We start from the raw sequence: 19,429 nt of genomic DNA on the forward strand, positions 1-19,429 counted from the left end.
AACAGCAGTCAAGCATCTGTTGCTCTTGCAGATGCAGGCGACCCAAGTTCAGTTCCCAACATCCACATGACAGCTAGCAACCATCTGTAACTTCAAGAGGCTACAACACCGTCTCCAGCCTCCATGGACACTGCTAACATGTGGCGTACAGACATCCATGCAGGCAGAGCACCCAATACCTAGTTTGTTTGTTTGTTTTAGTTCTAAGAGTCAGAACTCAATAGAGTTCAAGGCCAGCTTAGACTACAATAGTAAATTTGTCAAGGTGGTCTTGTCAATAGGAGGGAAACAGGGAGTAGGGAGAGGAAGAGTTGGTCACAAAAATATCCTGACTTATCCAAAGTCAGAAAGCCAGGCCCCAGACTGAATTGAACCCTCAGAAAAGCCCTGTCCTTGGTGTCGCTGAAAACCTTTTGACCTCTTTTCTTCCAAACATCACAGCACCTAGCAGGGCTTTTCTTCCTTCTGGAAGTTCCTGCACTGCTGCTAAGTCTCTTTCTTTTTTTTAAAGTTTTTTAAAATTTATATTTATTTATTATGTATACAATATTCTGTCTGTGTGTATGTCTGCAGGCCAGAAGAGGGCACCAGACCTCATTACTGATGGTTGTGAGGCACTATGTGGTTGTCGGGAATTGAACTCAGGACCTTTGGAAGAGCAGGCAATGCTCTTAACCACTGAGCCATCTCTCCAGTCCCCCTAAGTCTCTTTCTTGACACAGACTTTTGCAAAACCTTCCGTTCATAAACTGCACCGCTTTGTCTCCTGCACATGAATTGAAGAACCTTAGAAACGTTTTCTGTAGCATAAATCAAAGCTGCTTCCGTGCCTTGAGGTTCAGATAAGCAAACTTCGTGCTCGGCCAGAGTTAGTTTTAAAAAGGGACTTGTAGGGCCGAGCATAGTGGCTCAGAGGCGAGCGGATCTTTGTGAGTTTGAGGTCAGATTGGTCTACATAGAGAGTTCGAGGGCAGACCGGACTAGACAGTGAGAACCTGTATAAACAATAATTTTTAAAAGGGAGGGCGACGACGTCGGAATTCGTCTCCAGGATCTGGTCGACCTCCCAGTCACAAGCTCAGTTTGTCCTCGTGGAGGAGGATTGACAAGTAATGAAGACTTTCCGTGGCTCCCGGTCACGGCCCCGCCCTTCGCCGCCCTGCCGCGCGCTTGCGCAGCGCCGCCAGCCCGGCCCCGCCCCTCGCGGAGCGATCATTGGCCTCAGGGACAGGGTTTAGCTACAAGATGGCCGCCGCGCACCCGGACCCCCCGATTCCGAGCTCACCGACCCGGGAGTCGCCATCCCCGGAGCCGTCGGACCTGGTCGGGAGACGAAGGGGTCTGGGCCGGGAGTTCACGGCGAAGGAGGGCGCAGGACAGGGGGCGGGGCCTAGGAGGACTGGGCGGGGGTATGGTAATACTCCCGGGGCGGGGCTTAGGGAGGAGCCTATGGGGAATGAGGAGCGAGGCCTGGTTGAGGCGGGGCCTGAAGACAGGTTGCGTGTGGGGCAGGGTTAGGTCCTGAGAGAGAACTAGGGAGTTGGTTTGCATAGACAGGGGTGGAGTCTTAAGAGGAGTGGGTCGTCAGGGAAATAATAGTGGATGGTTGGGAAGGTGACCTCAAAGGGGAGTTATAATCCGGACACCATGTTGGGATGCCATGTGATGATACAAGGACTACCTTATGAGTGCCCAAGGGAAGATTTTGGAGGAGAAATGGGTGTTCCGGGTGACTTTGGAACCTCTCACTCGTTACTGAAGAGTAACTCAGAATATTGATTCATTCAACCAATATTGACTGAGTTCCAGGGGACCAAAACGGACAGAGATTGCGTCCTCTTGCGGCTCGCAGTCTCGTGAGGACTTGTGAGGAGTGACGATAAACAGAATTTATTGTAGTATGTTCCATAAAGGGAATAAAAAGTAAACTGATAGGGTGGGGACAGGGCGAGCTAAATTTAGATGGCAGAAGTCTGCTGGATGACGGGTTATATTTACACTGCAGTCAGGGAGATAAGCAGGATCCAGATCGTGCTGGATATTATAGGGACGACACGAGGTTTTAAATGCCGTTGGAGGGCTTAGAGTGGCAAAATGCATGACCTTATTTACATTTTCCAAAGTCTATTCAGGTGCTCTAGAGAGGGAGGTAATGAGGGGCAGAAGTAAGAACAGGGATTCCCTTTGAGTGGTATTTTTTTCAGTTGCAAGGGTAAGAAATGATGAGGCTTTTAACTAGTATAGAGGACAGGCACGTCTGTATCTGTGGTATATTCTGGGCAGGAAAAGGAAATGCCAACCGAATGCAGCAAAAATTCTGGATCGTGTATAACAGGGTGGAGAAAACAATAGCTGGGGCTGGAGAGATGGCTCAGCAGTTAAGAGCACTGGCTGCTCTTTTAGAGGTTCACTTCCCAGCATCCATATGGAGCTCATAACCATCTATAACTCCACTTCTGGGAGATCTGACCCTCACTTCTGGACTCCATAGCACACATGTGGTGAACATACACACATGAAGGCACTCACACATACATATAAAAAGAAAAACTCAGGCCTGGTGGTACACGCCTTTAATCTCAGCACTTGGGAAGGCAGAGGCAGGCAGCATCTCTGAGTTCTAGACCAGCCTGGTCTACACAAGTCCCCATTCAGCTAAGGCTAATAGTGAAACTCTTGTCTCAAAATAAGTAAATAATAAATCATAAAAACCAGGATCCAGTGGACTTCAGAGAAGCAAATATTTTATTTAAAAATTTTAATTTATATATTTGAGGAAAGGGTGTGCATGTGTGCCATGGCACAGGCATGTGGAGGTCAAAGGGCAATTTGGGAGAGTCAGTTCTGTCTTTCTACCCTGCTGGTTCCAGGGATCATACTCAGTTTGTTAGATTTGGCAAGTGTCTATGCGCTGAGCCATTTCGCCGGCCTGGGCAAGTGTTTTAAGTGGAAGCACATTGAAGAATGCTCTCTGAGCAGGGTCTACAGCCTCCTGTTTCTTCTTCTGCTCTCCAGGTCCTGGTGCCTGATGGTGGCCGCTCTGCCACACCCCCAAGTGACCTCATCGAGATCCAGGTGGTAAAAGTTACAGATACTACACTGGTACCTGAGCCCCCAGAGCCTGGATCTTTTCACTGTGCCCTGTGTCCCGCTGCCTTCCACCTGGTGTCAGAGCTGCTGTTTCACGAACATGGCCACCTGGCAGGCGTGGAGGGGGTTGGACAGGGTGGGGACCCAAGCCGTTGTCACGTGTGTGGCCACCGCTGTCCAGGTCCTGCTAGCCTGCGTGCCCACTACAGCTTGCATACGGGAGAGCGGCCTTACCGCTGCCCACTCTGTCCACGAGCTTTTAAGACTTTGGCACCTTTGCTCCGGCACCAGCCCCGTCACGGGGTGGAACCACGCACCTCTCGAAGGTTTCTACCGGCAGCATCAACTGGACAGCCGAACCCAGGGATGACCCAGGAGAGGTCGGAGGTGGTGATGGCTGCGGCAGCTGCAGGGGCTGTGGTAGGCAAGCCTTTCGCCTGCAGGTTCTGTACCAAGCCCTTCCGCCGCTCCTCAGACATGCGAGATCATGAGCGTGTGCACACGGGGGAGCGACCCTACCACTGCGCCATCTGTGGCAAGGGCTTCACACAGTCCTCTGTGCTGAGTGGCCACACCCGCATCCACACTGGCGAGCGCCCCTTCCGCTGCACGCTCTGTGAGCGCACTTTCAATAACTCCTCAAATTTTCGCAAACACCAGCGCACCCACTTCCACGGGCCAGGGCCTGGGGTGGGAAAGTCTGGAGGTCAACTGGGACCATCTTGGGTGGTCCAGGAATCAGGGAGTAAGCACGGGATGGAGAACACTACTGAAGAAGGGTGCAGAGAGACTGTGGAGGTGAATGTGGAGGTTAACCAGTAGTTTAGGGAGTAGGAAGCCTATTGTAGTGGAAGTGGGTGGACAAATAGAGGCAAAAGCCAAGGAGAAATAATGAACAGCTGGAATTGGAGAGCTGAGAAGGAACCGGGTTCAGGTCTCCCAGAAACCCACGCTACACTTGAGACTCAGGAAAGAGGTACCTGCAGTTCTGTAGATGCCCAGCTGAATGTGAAAACACAGAGAGAGCCCAGCATGGCCCATTCTTGTTAAGCACAGTATTCTAGAGGCTGAGGCAGGAGGTTGTGAGGTCTAGACCAGCCCAGGCTGCAAAGCAAGACTTAATAATCCACCACCACCACCTCTGGTCCAATCCTGAACTGCCTCTGGACTGTGCAGGGGTTGCCCAAAGGTGGACTAATATGAAATCTCTTACCTACCTCAACTGAGTTGCACCAGTCCTGGTATGCCTACCCTCCCTAGGCAGAAGATGCCCACAGGTAATCTCTAAAGGGATGCTGGAACGCCTTCTCCCTTAAAACCAGAGAGTACCTAAACTGCAGTTGGGTGTCCATAAATCTCTAGAATGAGCCTGCCCATAGAGACTAACTCTAAGTTCTGCTCACCTCGCCATCCTATCCCAGAGTGGTCTTTCCTTAGCCACTAGACTCTTCTGGAAGCATCCAAGAGCACACACTGCAAGCAAGCAAGCACCTGGTATCCCTTAAGCTTTAGGCTTAGAGCCTGTGTCTCCTGTGTCTACAGAGAAGTTTCAGATTTCTCTATTTTCCTCCACTGTGGGGTAAACAGCTTCCTGCTTAGTCCTGGGCAATTCAGAGGAAGGGTTGGCTGCTGCTGACAACCTTGATGGGCTGGTCCTGGGTGTAGAGAGTAAGAGGAAAGAAACACTGTGGGAAAGGGCTGAAAGGACTTGGGAACTGGAATTTGGGGAGGGAGTGGGGACTTTGAGTCTGTTCCTATTAAAAGACTTTCTGAAATGCTTCTCTGTCAGTCTTGTTCTCTAGGTAGTTGGGAGATCAGGGCCTCACTATGCCTCTGTTGTTTTTTTTTTCTTTCTTTTCTTTTTCTTTTCTTTTTTTCTTTTTTCTTTTTGGTTTTCCGAGACAGGGTTCTCTGTAACTTTGGAGGAGCCTGTCCTGGAACTAGCTCTTGTAGACCAGGCAGACTTCGAACTCACAGAGATCCACCTGCCTCTGTTTCCCGAGTGCTGGGATTAAAGGCGTGTACCACCACATCCCGGTGCCTGTTTTCTTATATCTGTTATATCTAGAATGGGGAGGGACTAGGCTTTGACTTTGTGGCTATATTGTAGTTTTGTGCACTGAAGGGATGTTGGAGGTTGCTGCTCTTACTCAGCAGAGCCCTTGATTTTCTCATGGAGAAGATGTGTTGCTAGCTCAGTCCTTGTTCATCCAGCATCCCCAAGAGACGACTCTCAGATGATGCATAATACAACTCACCATTTTCTCTAAAGAGAGGACCCTGCTTCCCATCTGTCTCACTAGCTCCTAATCTGAAGCCAGAGACCTACAGGGTTCCTTAAGCCACCTTCCCTCACCTTACTTCTGATCAGTCTTCCACACTGAGCAGTTAAGCACTTTGGAGTCCGGGCACTTCTTTTTATCATCTATTCGTCAGTGGCCTCATGTCTGAATGACTGCAGCAGTGCATGTCAGGTCCTGCCTTCTTCAGTTTCTCACACAGATCCTTGCCACTAAACAGAAGCTCCTGGGTGCTATCAGAAGGGACCACCAACACATCGGCAGTATGGGTAAGTGGCCAGATTCAAGGGGAGGGGAGATATAGCAACTGACACTCAGACTTGGTGTTCAGATTCAAAAGAAGCGAGGAAATTAGATGCTAATGGAATTTTCACACTCCATCAGAAGAGAGCAGTGGGGCTGGGGTGCAGCTCAGCTGCTAGCGTGCTTGCCTAGCATGCATGATATCCTGGGTTCAATTGCCAGCACCACAGAAACCAGGCATAACAGCATATGCCCATCTTCCCAGTACTCCGGAAGTGGAAGCAGAGGGATCAGAAGTTTGTAGTTATGAGGAAGAGGCTCTTAAGTCCCCACTCCTCTCTGAGAAGCTATAGGTAGTTAATGGTTGCCTGGGGAAGAGGGGTTGTAGTTCAGTGATGTAGCTGTTGGTAAGCCGCCCTTGCTCAGGTAAATAAGCTGCCCAATCCATTTATGCAAGCAACCCTGACTAAACACAATGGCACCAAGAGAATAAAGGACACGGAAGTAGAAGAGCCTGCTGGAAAGGAAGAGTTCAGCAGGAGGGTGAGAGGGATGAGCATACTGAGGGCTTTATAGATAGAATCAAAGGTGGATGTGTGTATGTGTGTGTACACATATACATATATGTATAAAACTGAGAGTAAAAATAAAATTCCAAGGCTGGAGAAATGGCTGCTCTTCCAGAGGTCCTGCATTCAATTCCCAGCAACCACATGGTTGCTCACAACCATATAGAATAAGATCTAGTGCCCTCTTCTGGCCTGCAGGCAGAATACTGTATGTATAATAGATAAATAAATCTTTAAAAAAATAAAATTACAAATTTGGGGCTGAAGGAATACCTCAGCAGTTAAGAGAACTAACTGCTCTTCCAGAGGACCAGAGTTTCAATCCCAGCACAGACATCATATCTCACAACCATCTGTGACTCTAGGGCCAGATGATCCAATGGCCTCTTTCAGCCTTCAGGGGCACCAGGCATCAAGTGGTGCACAAACATACATGAAGGCAAAATAACCATACATAAAATTTCTTTAAGTAAAAAAAAAAATCAAAATACAAAAAGAAAGTTCAAGATTAGCCAGCTGTGGTGGTGCACACCTTTAATGTCAATACCAGGGAGGTAAAGGCGGGTGGATTCTGTGAGTTCAAGGCCAGTCTGGTCGACAGAGTTCTGGAACAGCCAAGGATTACAGAGAGACCCACCCCGTCTCCAAAACAAAACAAAAATCAAGGCTATCCTTACCTCCAAAGCAAGTCCATAGCCAGCCTAGATCCTGTCTCCAGAAAGTCTGCAGGCGGTGGCGAATTCCACAGGCGTGCTCTCCCAGCTACTGGAGTGTGAATGACATGTCCAATCAATTCATGTTTCCCTAGTACCCAGGCCAGGACTTGGCAGACAGGAGACTTCGGTCATGATGGCTGAAAGCATCGTGGAGGGGAGTCTCGGAATCTCAAATCAGTTCCCCGGAGATGGACTTACCTGTCTCACTCTCGCCACTTGCCCAGTTCATAGGCTAATGCCGGGGACATGGCAAATCCTCACTCAACCCAGGTGAAACAAGACAGAGGTGCTGTGTGTCCATCCAGTTATCAGAATCCCCCAGCAACAGCAAGGACAGACCCCAGCGGCCCTGTTGATACGATTTATTGTTCTCTGCTCTGTACAAGCCGCGTCTGTTCCCCCCACCCTCCCAACCAAAGAGCACCCAGACCCCCAACCTATGCCCTCTCAACTCTGTTCATAGTCCACTGTCCAGCCAGATCCCAAAGGAAGTGGAGGCAGCGGGTAATTCAGGCCCATCTTCACCGCGGAGTTCACAGGAGCCAAAATGCGGCTGGGTAGCAGATGAGGTTTACAAAAGAAGGCTGGACGGAGGATCAAGTTCAGTGTCTGATGGACGAAGAAGGAAGGGCCAGAATGGCCTGGGATTGTAGCAATTTAACCTTCAGTTTATAGGGCAGGGCATGGGATCGGAAGGAAGCTAGTCCATTTGTAGTTCTTTAGAATGGGTAACAGTAAGGAGTGGTGGGGAGAGTCTGACCAGCAGCCCCAGGAAGGGGGGAGGGCGAGTCCAGAAGGGAACATCTGATTGGAGTGGTGTATTAAAACTCCCTGGTCAGGGATCCTTTCCGGCCAAGGCGCTTCCCCCTGTTCCGGGCCCCCCAAGGCCCTCAGCCTTGTGCACCAGGCGATGTTTCTTCAGACCGTAGGTGTTGGCAAAGCCCTCACCACAGGAGGAGCAGCGGAAGGGCCTACCTCCCTGATGGGCAGCCAGGTGCTTCCGGAAGTAGCCAGGATCCTTAAAGGCCTTGAGACAGGCCGGACAGCGCAGCTCGGGCCGTGGGGGCTCGTGGGCACGCTGGTGGCGCAACACCGAGCTCAGGTAAAAGAAGCCCTTGCCGCAGTGCTCGCAGCGGTAGGCGCGCTCGCCCAGATGCAGCCGCTGGTGCTCCAGCAGGTTGGAGCGGTAGCGGAAGGTCTTGCCGCAGGCGCCGCAGCGCTGAGGCCGAGCCACGGCGTGCAATCGCCGATGCTCCGCCAGGCTGGAGGATTGCGCGAAGCGCTTGGCGCACACTCCGCACTTGAAGGCGCGCTCGCCCGTGTGCACTACTCGGTGCTGCCGCAGGTACCAGGAACGCAGGAAGCCTCTGCCGCACACGCCGCACCGGTAGGGCCGCTGCTCTGTGTGACAGCGCTGGTGGCGCATCAGCAGGGCCGCCTCCCAGAAGCGCTTCCCGCACACCGGGCAGCGGAAGCCCCGCTTCTGTCGGTGGCTTCGGCGGTGCAGGAGCAGATCGTAAGCTCCGGCAAAGCTCTGGCCGCAGAGGCCGCAACCCAGGGTCCGGCGCACCAGGTGCACATACTTGTGAGTCACCAGGCCCAGGAAATGCTTGAAGCTTTGTCCGCACGTGGCACAGCTGAAGCGCTCAGCGCCTGAAGTGGCCCCGCCACCCCCTCCAGTCACAGTCGTCCCACCCGAATCCTCGCTGCCCCCAGACACGCCGGCCAGCGCTGCCACCGCCGCCCCCACCTCTCCGGCCAGTCCGTTGTCCAGCACGCTGGATGCGTCGGTGCCGCCGCTAGAACTATCAGAGGACTGGGGACCACTGGGGGTTGGCGGCAGAAGACGCTCCGGGGCAGCCTGGTGGACCAGCTTGTGCCACATGAGATTCTCGATGAAGCCGAAGGTCTTGCCACAGGAGTCACAGCCGTATGGCTTCTCTGACATGTGGGCTTCTTTGTGGCTCATGACGTGAAAGAGATCTGGGAAATGCTCCCCACAGTCCGAGCAGGCGTAGCTCAGGCCGTCGGCGGGCCCGCCCGAAGCACCTGCAGCCCCGGGTCCACAGGTCCCCGTGGTCCCCTGGCCCCCGCTGAGGCCTGTGGCTCCGGCCAGGGCACAGGGCAGCTGGAGCCGGTGCACCTGGCGATGGCGGGTGAGACTCTGCGGGTAGCCGAAGACCTTGCCGCACAGCTCGCACTTGTAGGGCCTTTCCCGGGTGTGCACCACATGGTGCTTGCTCAGGTGGAAGGACTCGCGGAAGCGCTTCCCGCACACTGGGCACTGGTGGGGCTTCTCGCCGGTATGGATGCGCTCGTGGCGCTTCAGGGTCTCGCGGCGCCCGAACGCCCGCCCGCAGATGCCGCAGCAGAACGTCTTACCTGGGACGCCCGTGCCCGCACCACCAGCGCCGCCGTTCCCGGCACCACCGAGCAGCAGCGGATGCGCGCCGAGAAGTGGCACAGGCACTGCCCCATACACCACCGCCGCTGCAGCAGCCGTGGCTTTCTCGTCGGTGGTGGTCGGGTCCGCGGGTAGGAGGTAGGGGCCCGGGGGGAAGGTGGGAGGTGGCTGCGGGGCTGGGGTCGCCCCATCCTTGGCGGGTTCGGTGGCCACAGGTGGCGCGTGGGCAGCCTTGTGCCGCAACAGGCTCTGGGGAGCTGAGTAGGTCTTCCCGCACAAGTCGCAAGGGTAGACTGGCCGCGGAGCCCCGGCCCCTGCATGAGCTGCCTGGTGCTTGAGGAGGTAGGAGGCATCGCGGAAGGCCTTGCCACAGATGCCACAAGGCAGGCGCAGCAGGTCGGCCGAGTGCGTTTTCACGTGCCGCTTGAGGCTCTCCCTCCGGTTGAAGCTTTTGCTGCAAACGGAGCAGGAGAAGGGCTTCTCACCTGTGTGGATGATCTGGTGCTGGTGGAGGTGGCTGGGCTTCTTGAAGACCTTCCAGCAGAGGGGGCAGGCAAATGGGCCCTCCCCGCCAGTAGTGGTGGGGGGAGGCATGGCCACCCCAGCTGCGGCAGCAGGGGTGGCATTCCCATCTGTGGAGGTGGCAGGCGCTGCAGGTGTAGCTGAAGGGCCGGAGGACACTGCAGCAGGAGCGGAGGTGGCTGTGGCACTGGCTGTGGGTACCGGGAGGCCCAGCGAAGGAAGCGGTGTCCCGGGCTGTGGTGGACCCCCAGCAGTTGGTGGCACATCCTTGTGGCAGCGTCGGTGGCGTATGAGACTGGAGACATGGTTGTAGGTGCGGCCACAGACACCGCATTCGTATGGTCGCTCCCCAGAGTGCACCAGCATGTGCTGGACCAGATGTGAGGACTGTTTGAAGGACTTCTGGCACACACCGCATGGGAAGCGACGCTCCATCAGGTACTTCAGCCTTCGGAAGTAGCCCTTATCGTCCTTGGTTGGGTCGCAGGCCGCCCCGACCGTAGGCCCAGGTGGGGTCTGCGTGGGTGTGGGAAGTGGCCCAGGGGTCCCGGTGGGAGTACCCAGACCCGATGTCACCCCAGGCCCAGGCGTGGGCCCTCCTCGTTTCAGATTTCCGAACAGGTGCTGGTGCCCAGACAGGTCGACAATTCCCCATTGCGGGGCAGGGAAGGCAGCATCAAAGAGCGGAGGGGGGTGGCGCCCCGAAGGTGGGCGGCAATGGCGGATCCAGCTTCTTGGCTTGGGAAGAGGATGAAGAAGATGAAGATGAGGAAGATGAGGAGGAAGATGATGACGAGGAGGATGAGGACGGAGCCTCTGCCTTGGGTTTGAAACTGGACTGGGGTGGGTAGTCATACTGAGGCGGAGGAGGCTGGGGTGGGGGCTGGGGCGGGGGCCCCGGGGTGCAGGGCAGGGCCGCCACTGCTTTGGCATGCTCCCCGTACAGTTCCATGGGCTCAAAGCGCTGGTGGTTGAGGAATTCCAGGAAGTCAAAGGGGTAACTCTGGAAGTGGACCCCGTCCTCGCCCCCGATGCCGCTGCTCCCGCCACCCCCGGCACCGCTGCCTGCCTGGTTTGCCTCCATCTCTGGCCGGTGGAGAGAAGGGAGACCCTGTGAAGAAGAGGATGGGGACTGAGCAAGGGGGGGCCCATGAGTAGCAGGCAAAGGAAACTACGTCCATGCTCCTGCACCAGCGCCAATCTCTTAGCTCACCTGACAATCTGCCCATACAAGTTACCCAGGCTGTGTATCTAGCATCCTCCCAACCTTACCTCCATCTTTTCCTGGATCTTCACACATCTCCCTATTCACCCTCAGACTGTCTTCTCCATGCATCTCTCCCAAGACTAATTCTCCCAGGACCTTGGTGATGGGGGGGGGGGGCGGGTCTAAACTATCTCCTGCTCTACATTGAGATTCTTTCACTCCATCACATACTTCCTCTGGTCTCGATCTTCCCAGGTTTGCCACTATAAAATGAGGATAAAAATAGCACCCAGCTAAGTAGTTAAGACAGGGGCTTCAGGAACCAAAATGGCAGCTTCAAACCTAAATCTAGTCCCTTTCTTTTCTTTTTCCCCAAGACAGGTCTTCTCTGTGTAGCTCTGGCTGTCCTGGAACTCACTCTGTAGACCAGGCTGGCCTCAGATTGAGAGATTTGTCTACCTCTGCCTCCCAAGTGTTCTCCCAAGTGTTGGAATTAAAGGCATGGGCAACCACTGCCTCCCCCCCCCCCACCCATCCCTTTCTAGCTGTGGGACCACGGGCAAATGACAGAACCTCTGCCTCCACAACCATTGTGACTAAGGGCAAACCAAGCACTCAGGAGGCTGAGATTGCTCCAAGTTTGAGGTAATCTTGTGGTAGGGGAGGGAGGCAAGGAGGCAGGCAGGGAGGAAGGAAAAGGTCTAGGGCAAGCAGAATATATCAAGCACTAGGTTGTTGTGAAGACCCAACATTTTAACATTAGCATGTGGAAGGCTCCTCCTGGCGCCTTGTAAACACTCAATATATGGTAATGCCTTCCATGAATTGATAGTATCCATTTCAGTAGCAGAAATAGGGAAGTCAAGTAAACTGGGTAAGAGCTCAATACTGGGGGAGAGGGAATATTCTTTGATTGCAAAGTAGAAAGGAAAATCCACTAGCCTAGGACAAGGTAGTTACGGCAAGAATACCTGCATAGACCTGGGTTCTGATCTGATCTTTGCTAGGTCCATGCTTTCTCCACATTTAAAATGGGGCCTGAACTTCTACATAGGGAGCTGAGGATGGAATGCAACATTATCAGTAGTGTGCATTCCAGCCCTGGGCTGGATGCTATAATTGATGATATCACACACCTGGGCAGACCGATCCTAGTCCTTCGATGACGGTTTCTCTTAGCTCCTCCCAGCAGGCAGGCACTTTTTGTACAACTTTTTCTGTCTGTTTTCCATTCCTGCTATCTGTCTGTCCTCTCTCCTCACTGGAACCTCAGCTTCCGGAGTTCACTTCTGTGTTCACACACACAGAAGCCCTACTGAGCTTTTGAAGAGTCGCTGGGAGAAAGGCCCATTTTTGCCCATCATCCCTTTCCCTATAGTTCTATAGTTCTGGCCCAGTACTCATCTTTCTAATCATACTATACTCAAAAGCTAAGGAGCCATGGGGGACAGGATATCCCTCCAAGGCCCAGGACCTTTATTTAGTCTGCCTGGCTGGCTCTTGGCACCCACAGGTAAAAGGTGTCTCCACCCCACCTCTACACAGAAATAGATATTTTTAGTATCCAGCTCTGAGTGTTCTTGAACAAGAGTCAACACCCATGCCCTTTACACCCCTTCTATTCAATCTAAGCTCCAGAAGAACCAAAGGCATAGCAACCAGAAGACTGCACGCAGAGCCTAAGTGTGGGACGCAGCCAGCAAGGAGGAAGACGCATAGTGGAAGGATGCAGGAGGCAGAGACCAATTTAGAGTGCCACGGAAGGGGGCGGGGACCTGCGGGGAGAAAATGGTGACCAGCTTTGCCTGCCCCCATGAGAACCTTAGTGACAGCTCAGCTGCTGCAGCTGGGGTGTCTCACACAGACTGGCCTGTCCTAAGCCCTTCCACTTCTTAACTCATGAAATCCTTGTTATAACTCTTATATGGAGACGCTTCTCTCCACTGAACCCACTGAAGCACCAAGGATCTAGTGATTCCTCGAGGTCCCCAGAGCAAGTCTGCAGTAGAACGGCTGGTGTGACAGCCAGAAGATGCCATCCCCTGTGGGAGAGGCTTTCCCAGGAGCTGCACCCTGAAAGTGGAGGAAGGTGCAGGGTAGAATTATGGTAACAGAAGTCTCCTTTAGGGCTATTTAGGAGTCTCTCTGGGCTATTTATATGAGGGACCTAGCAGGTGGTGTGGGGGATTACTATTCAATAGATTTTGCCAGACATGGTAGTGCACCTTTATAACCCCAGTATTTGTGAACCTGAGGGAGGAGTCAAGGCTAGCCTTGCCTACGTGGTGAGTTTGAGGCCAGCCTGGGATACTGGAGACTGTCTGAAAAAGCAACAAACCCCATGGATTCTTTGTCTGCCTCAGGACATCCTCCTCCCCCACCCACCCACACATCCTATTCAGGTTTCTATCCTCACATTGTCTCCACTAGTCCATAACCCAGCTGTATTCTTTTCACCACAGTTAGTGCCACCAACAGATTATGTACTACTTTGTCATGCATTATTACTGTCTGACCTCTCAACTACGGGAGCAAGGACTAAAGTAGCCTGCTTTCTTTGCCACTATGCCCTAGCGCCTACCACAGTGCAGATGTGGACAAGCTACAGATACTTAACAAATATTTGTTGCTATGTAGAGATGAGCAACACCCCTCTCTCCTCCTCCAGGAGATCCATGAAGAGACCGTGAGGGGAATCAGAGAATGTGTTGCAATGAATGAAAATGAAGACACAGCCAGGTGCTGTGGCACATGCTTGTAATCTCAGCAGCACTAAAGGAGATAAGAGGTAGGAAGACCAGATCAAGACTAGCCTCAGCTGCACAGCATGTTCAAGGCCAACCTGTGCTATCTAGCACTCTGTCTCAGACAATAAAAAAAGAAAAGAAAAACACACACAAAAAAATACCAACATTGAAGAGATGTAGGTAAAACAGTGCTCAAAGGGAAATTTATTGCAGCAGACATCTATATTGATAAATATTTGCCAAATAATAAGAAACTAGAAAGATGGTTCAGTAAGTATTTACTGAGTAAGCATGACTTAAGTCTTCAATTGCCCCGTTTTAATAATATTAGTTTATTTTCTCCCAGCACATCTGTCTGTGCACTGCCCACGTGACTGAGTGGAAGCCAGAAAAGAGTGTCAGATCCTCTGGATTTGGGTTCCAGGTGGTTGAGAGCCACCATGTGGGTGTTGGGTTCTACAAGAATAGCAGGCACTCCTAGTGTGGGCCCATCTCTCCAATCCCAAACTGCCCCTTTCCTGAGGTGCTGTGTGCCAAGGAAAAGTTTATGCAATTATAATGGAAGAACTGCCCCACTCCACACACCAAACGGAGTTCCACATAAACACAGCAAGTCTTAACAGGGGTGAAGAGATGGTCCAGTGGATAGAGCACTTGGCATGCAAGACTAAAGACCAGAGTTTGGATCTCCATAACCCACAGAAAAGTAAAAGTCAGGTGGGCAAAACAGCTCTCTGTTATCCAGTACTTAAGAAGGCAGAGATAGGGCTGGGGAGATGGCTCAGTGGTTAGGAGCACTGGCTGCTCTTCCAGAGGACCCAGGTTCAATTCCCTGCACCCACATGGCAGCTCACAACTGTCTGTAACTCCTGTTTCAGGGGATCTGACATCTACATGCAGGCAAAACACCAATGCACATGAAATAAAAATAAACTAAAATAAAAAAAAAAACAAAAACAGCAGAGATGAGGGATCTCCATGGCCAGCAGGTTAACTACACTAGCCCAACTTGTGTGCTTCAGATTCAGTGGGAGCCCTTGCTTCAGTAAAGCAGAGTAGAATCAGGGAAGACACACATGTCAACCTCTGGCCCCTACATAAGTAAACACATGTACCATGCTACACACAGGGGAAAAAATGTTAAAAAGTCACATCTGTTATTTGACTCTTCTAAGTTCTCAAAACAATAAGAAAGGACGGGTAGACTCAGAAACACTGAGGCACAGCTGGGCAGTGGTGGCGCACACCTTTACTCCTGGCACTCAGGAGGCAGAGGCAGGCTGACCTCTGAATTCAAGGCCAGCTGGGATACACAATGAGTTCCAGGACAGCCAGAGCTACACAGAGACCCTGTCTCAAAAAAACACCCTAGCCCCCCAAAAAAATCACTAAGGAAGAGCTGGGGGGGGGGTCACTGAGATGAGTGGAGTTAAAGGAAAGTAAGTGGTGGGGTTCCAGACTCCACTCTTCCCTGTCAGTATTTCACTTTCCAAAACAGAAGTGGGGCCCCTACTGCTGCATACTGGAGACATGACCTGCTCCATCCTCTCCCCGCCTCCTAGTCATGCCTCTCAGTCTGCCCAACTCCAGACCAGCCACTGACATTCACTCAACTCTAGAGTGAATGGGCTTGCTGCTTCACACAGTGTGCTTCACACATTCAAGATTCCCAACAGCTCGGTGGTTAGGAGCACTGGCTGCTCTTCAGGGGACCTGGGTTCAGTTCCCAGCACCTACCCAGCAGCTCGCAACTGCAACTGCCGCTTCAGGAGTTTCAGCACCTTCACACAGAGACAAATGCAAGCAAAAACACCACTGCACAAAAAATTCCCAACACTCTCAGCAGTATTGCTGTCCTGCTTAGCTGGGAGATGAAGGTCAGGCCCTTCTTGCAGAAAACCTCGAAACCCTGCCTCACTTGGTAAATCCCAAAGTCCTTCCAGTGATCAACACAGGTCCCCACAAGCTTGCAGCTGTTCTTCCACTGCGCTGGCTCCATTTCTGCTCCGGGGCCTATGTTTCAGGACTGTTGCTTTTGCAGGCAAAATTAACTCCCCCACACTCTCCTCATCTTCTTCCTATCTCTGTTCAATTGTTGCCTTCTCAATGGAGGCTCTGAGTGGTCAGTGCCACCTGTGCCCCAGGCCTACACTCCCCAGCTAGCTTCATTTCCCTCCAGATCATCAGCACTGAATGTACCTACCGCACGTTTTGCTTTCCTGACTGGGTTTTTGATCACTCTCTGATGCCAAGATTTTCTTTTTCCATTTTCACATGTGTAGCCACATGTATGCATGTAGAGACTGGATGCTAGGAATGATCCTCCATCTCTCTTCCACTCAGTCATTAGCCAGACTGCTCTGGAGATCCTATTTCTGCCTTCAGAGACTAGAATTACAGTCCCAACTGTAATTCCAACTCACTGGCATTCAGATGGGTTCTGGGGATCCGAACTCTGATCCTTATGCTTTTGTGGCAAGTGGTTTAACCACTAAGCCATCTCCACAGCCGCAGAAACAAGATTTTTAAATGCTTTGCTCTGAACTCTGTCCTCAGGACCTGGGACAGTACCTAGCTTGCTAATAATTAAATAAAAACAAAAACAAAAAACGTGTTACATTTATTTCTTGTGTGTGTGAACATGTGGAGGTCAGAGGATAACTTACAGGAGTCAGCACTCCCCTTCCACCATGCGGGTTTTGGGAGCTGAACTCAGGTCATCAGGCTTGGGAGCAAGAGCTTTTACCCACTGAGCCATCTCACTGGTGGCTTGAAAATATTACTGAAGAAGCAAAGGAATGAGGCCAGCACACAGGGTGAGAAGACTCAAGTCTAGTTAAATCCACAGCCCATGCTCTTAACCACTTCACCTGCAAGGTGAGGCGCTGTCAAAGCAGCCCCACGGTAGCCACAGCAGTCTAGGACCAAACTGTCTGTTCCTGAGGAGCAAGATGGAATGAGAGCCCGCATGTGGTCTTAGTAACAGCCAGCCCCTGTAACTCTGTCCACATGCTTATTTTCATTTTGTGTGTGGTATATGTTTGCATGTGAGGGTGTGGAGACCCAGGCCAACATTGTTTGGCCTCCTCAACTGTTCTCCTCTCCTTCTTTGAGACAGTCTTTCATTAAATCTGGAATTAGTCAGTGGGCTCCAGGAATCCCCTCGTCTCCACTTCCCCAGTGCCAGGATTACAGACATGTGCCACTATGCCCATTTTTTTCTTTAATGTAAATGCTGAGACTCTGAATTCAGAATCAAACACTTTACTGATTGAACTATGTCCACCAACCCCAGGTAGATTGATTTCTAATGTCCACCTTCTCAACTAGCATAGCCACTCTATGTGGACAGGAATCTTTGCCCATTTTATTCTCTGTAGGAAGTAGATGCTCATTAAACAGGTGATGAAAGTGTTTATGAGTCAATAAGGAACAAGTGGATGCAGGAAGAATCTTAGGAGCTTGGTAGAGCAGACAAAAGCCAGGCAATTTATCTCCAGGCTCTTTGGGATCAAGCCTTCTCTCCTTCGATTCTGCTCCAAGCTCACTGCTGCTCTTCCACACTCACTGTTACCTCCGGAATTCTGCACCAGCTGTTCCCCCAGATCTTTGAATGGCACGATTATTAAATCTTCTGTTTCAGCATTCACCTCCGGGCATAGCTCACCAGACTCTCAGAAAACCCAAAGAGCAGCACTGTTTGTTTCTGATCTGCCTCTCAACTAGGCTGCAAACCCCCGGAAAATGAGGGTTAGTTGCGCCTCTCCCCTTCACAACTGCATGGCGTGGGCCTAGAACGGTGGGATTCATTCAGTAAAGAGTAAGAACGTATGGGGAAGGATGCAAGCAGCGCCAGGGTCTTTCCTAGGAAGTTTAGGACAATATCACGAGACTTGGCTAAAGATGGGGACAAGAGCTGTTGATGCTCCATAGAGGAACATTCTCTGCTAACTTGCATTGTTCTGGGAAAGCAGAGGCCAGGGTGAGGGGAGGGAGGGAAGTGGGGCGGGAGTGTTTCATGAGAACCTGATGCTAAGCAGGCAGATGTCTCTTCCTAATGGGGAAAAGGACTCTGGAAGGAGCTGTTTCACTGATGGGGTCTTTTTGAGGGGGTTGCAGGAAGGGTTTTTAAAAAGCAATCTTGGCATAGGCCAGAATAGAAAATATTTTTGCACCCACAAAGGCATTGGGGATGGGTTGTGTGTGGTCAGACATGGTGGGGGGCAACTCTTGTCACAAAGTACTAATGCAACACCCCCTGGAGACAATCGTACAGGAGATAGGGACCTAGGGCTCATGGGCAGCTGCCCTGCAAGCATAGCAATGCTGATGGCTTGGGGAGGGTCTCGTGAAGGAAGCTGACGAGGCTATAGGAAAAGGATCCGTGGGGGGCCCTGGCTCTTGAGAGGTTCATTACGAATGAAAACGCGTTGGTAGCCAGCCCACGGTGAGGGGGGCGTCCATGGGGGATATATCTGGAGTGATCTTGTGGGGGACTAGTGATTGGGGATCCCCTGCCTCGGGCCCGGCAGTGAAGCACTGACGTTCTGGGGGGGGTGCGTCCTAGGGATTGCGGCAGGCCAGGAAGAGGCCCCCCGCCCCCGAGGAACCCGGGTCCCCGGGCCGCGCACCCCGTCACTCACCGGCGCTGGGGTCTCCGCCGGGAGGAGGCTGAGGAGGCGGAGGAGGTGCCGCCGCTCCGGGGAGACCCGAGGGCCCAACCGGAAGTGCCGCCCCTTCCCCCCCCACTCCCCACCAGCCCCGCGCCTCCTGCCCGGAAGCGGAAGTCGCGCCGGTTCCCCCAAAGCGCCGGCGTGGAGGATGGCGGCCGGGGAACGGGGAAGGGAAATTACGCCGGCACAGTGTCTCACGACACGGGGGGCGGGGGGGGGAGATAGCTTAGGCTGCTTCCGGTGGGCGAACGGAACCTGCTGCGCCTGCGCTCAATGCGCCCGATTCTTAGGGCACCACCCACAGGCTTTAGCCATCCGGCTAGGACACACCCTGGGGCTCGGGTCTCACGCTTGAGCCCCGCCCCCTAGGCTTGGCCCCGCCCATTTCCGAACGTCTTGTTTTAGGTTGGTTCGATTCCTCCAATTAATTCTAGTCTTCTCTCTAAACCCCTACTTTTGGAATTCCACCCTCCCGCCCAGATCACGCCCCCTTTTAAATCCCGTCTCTTACAAAAAAGCTGTGCACCGCCCCTCGCATTTAAGAGACATCACTTTTTTACTTTTTAATTTCTTCTTTTCAGATGTGATCTCACACTGTGGCTCAGAGTGGCCTTGAACTCCTGTGTAGGGCATACTGGCCTCAAATTTGCAGCAATCCTCCTGTCAGAGCTTTCGGGAACTCTGAGATTATGGGGCTGGCTCTCTAATAATTTGTATGCTTGTAGTCACTTTGAAAGCGTTCCTTTAAGTCAGTTATTCTTAACCATTGGCATCAATCAGCGTGATGCTCCTTAACCCAGACTTACTGAATAGAAAGCTTTGGGGTGGGTTTCAGAGATCCGAGTCGAGACACTTTGGATGTACGACTTTTTTGTTTGTTTTGGTTTTTCGAGACAGGTTTTCTCTGTATTGCTCTGGCTGTCCTGGAACTCTCTCTGTAGACCAGGCTGGCCTTGAA

The 19,429-nt window shown here is 52.3% G+C and overlaps 2 protein-coding genes across 2 annotated transcripts; one reads left to right on the forward strand and one right to left on the reverse strand.

Annotated features, from left to right (window-relative positions):
- The first annotated feature begins 1,193 nt into the window (after nucleotides 1-1,193).
- Nucleotides 1,194-4,868, forward strand: Znf784 (zinc finger protein 784). Its single transcript, XM_048426900.3, has 2 exons — nucleotides 1,194-1,323; nucleotides 3,016-4,868. The coding sequence occupies exons 1-2, from the start codon at nucleotides 1,246-1,248 to the stop codon at nucleotides 3,910-3,912; spliced, it is 975 nt and encodes a 324-aa protein (XP_048282857.3). The 5' UTR covers nucleotides 1,194-1,245; the 3' UTR covers nucleotides 3,913-4,868.
- A 1,835-nt stretch (nucleotides 4,869-6,703) lies between these two features.
- Znf865 (zinc finger protein 865) lies at nucleotides 6,704-18,561 on the reverse strand. Its single transcript, XM_048426789.3, is given in 3 exon segments — nucleotides 6,704-10,537; nucleotides 10,539-10,955; nucleotides 18,442-18,561. Coding segments are annotated over 2 exon segments (3,174 nt in total). The 5' UTR covers nucleotides 10,929-10,955; nucleotides 18,442-18,561; the 3' UTR covers nucleotides 6,704-7,753.
- Between the last annotated feature and the right edge of the window lie 868 nt (nucleotides 18,562-19,429).

Source organism: Myodes glareolus, chromosome 1 (genome assembly GCF_982192425.1).
Source record: "Myodes glareolus chromosome 1, mMyoGla1.1, whole genome shotgun sequence".
In the NCBI taxonomy this organism is placed as follows: Eukaryota; Metazoa; Chordata; class Mammalia; order Rodentia; family Cricetidae; genus Myodes; species Myodes glareolus.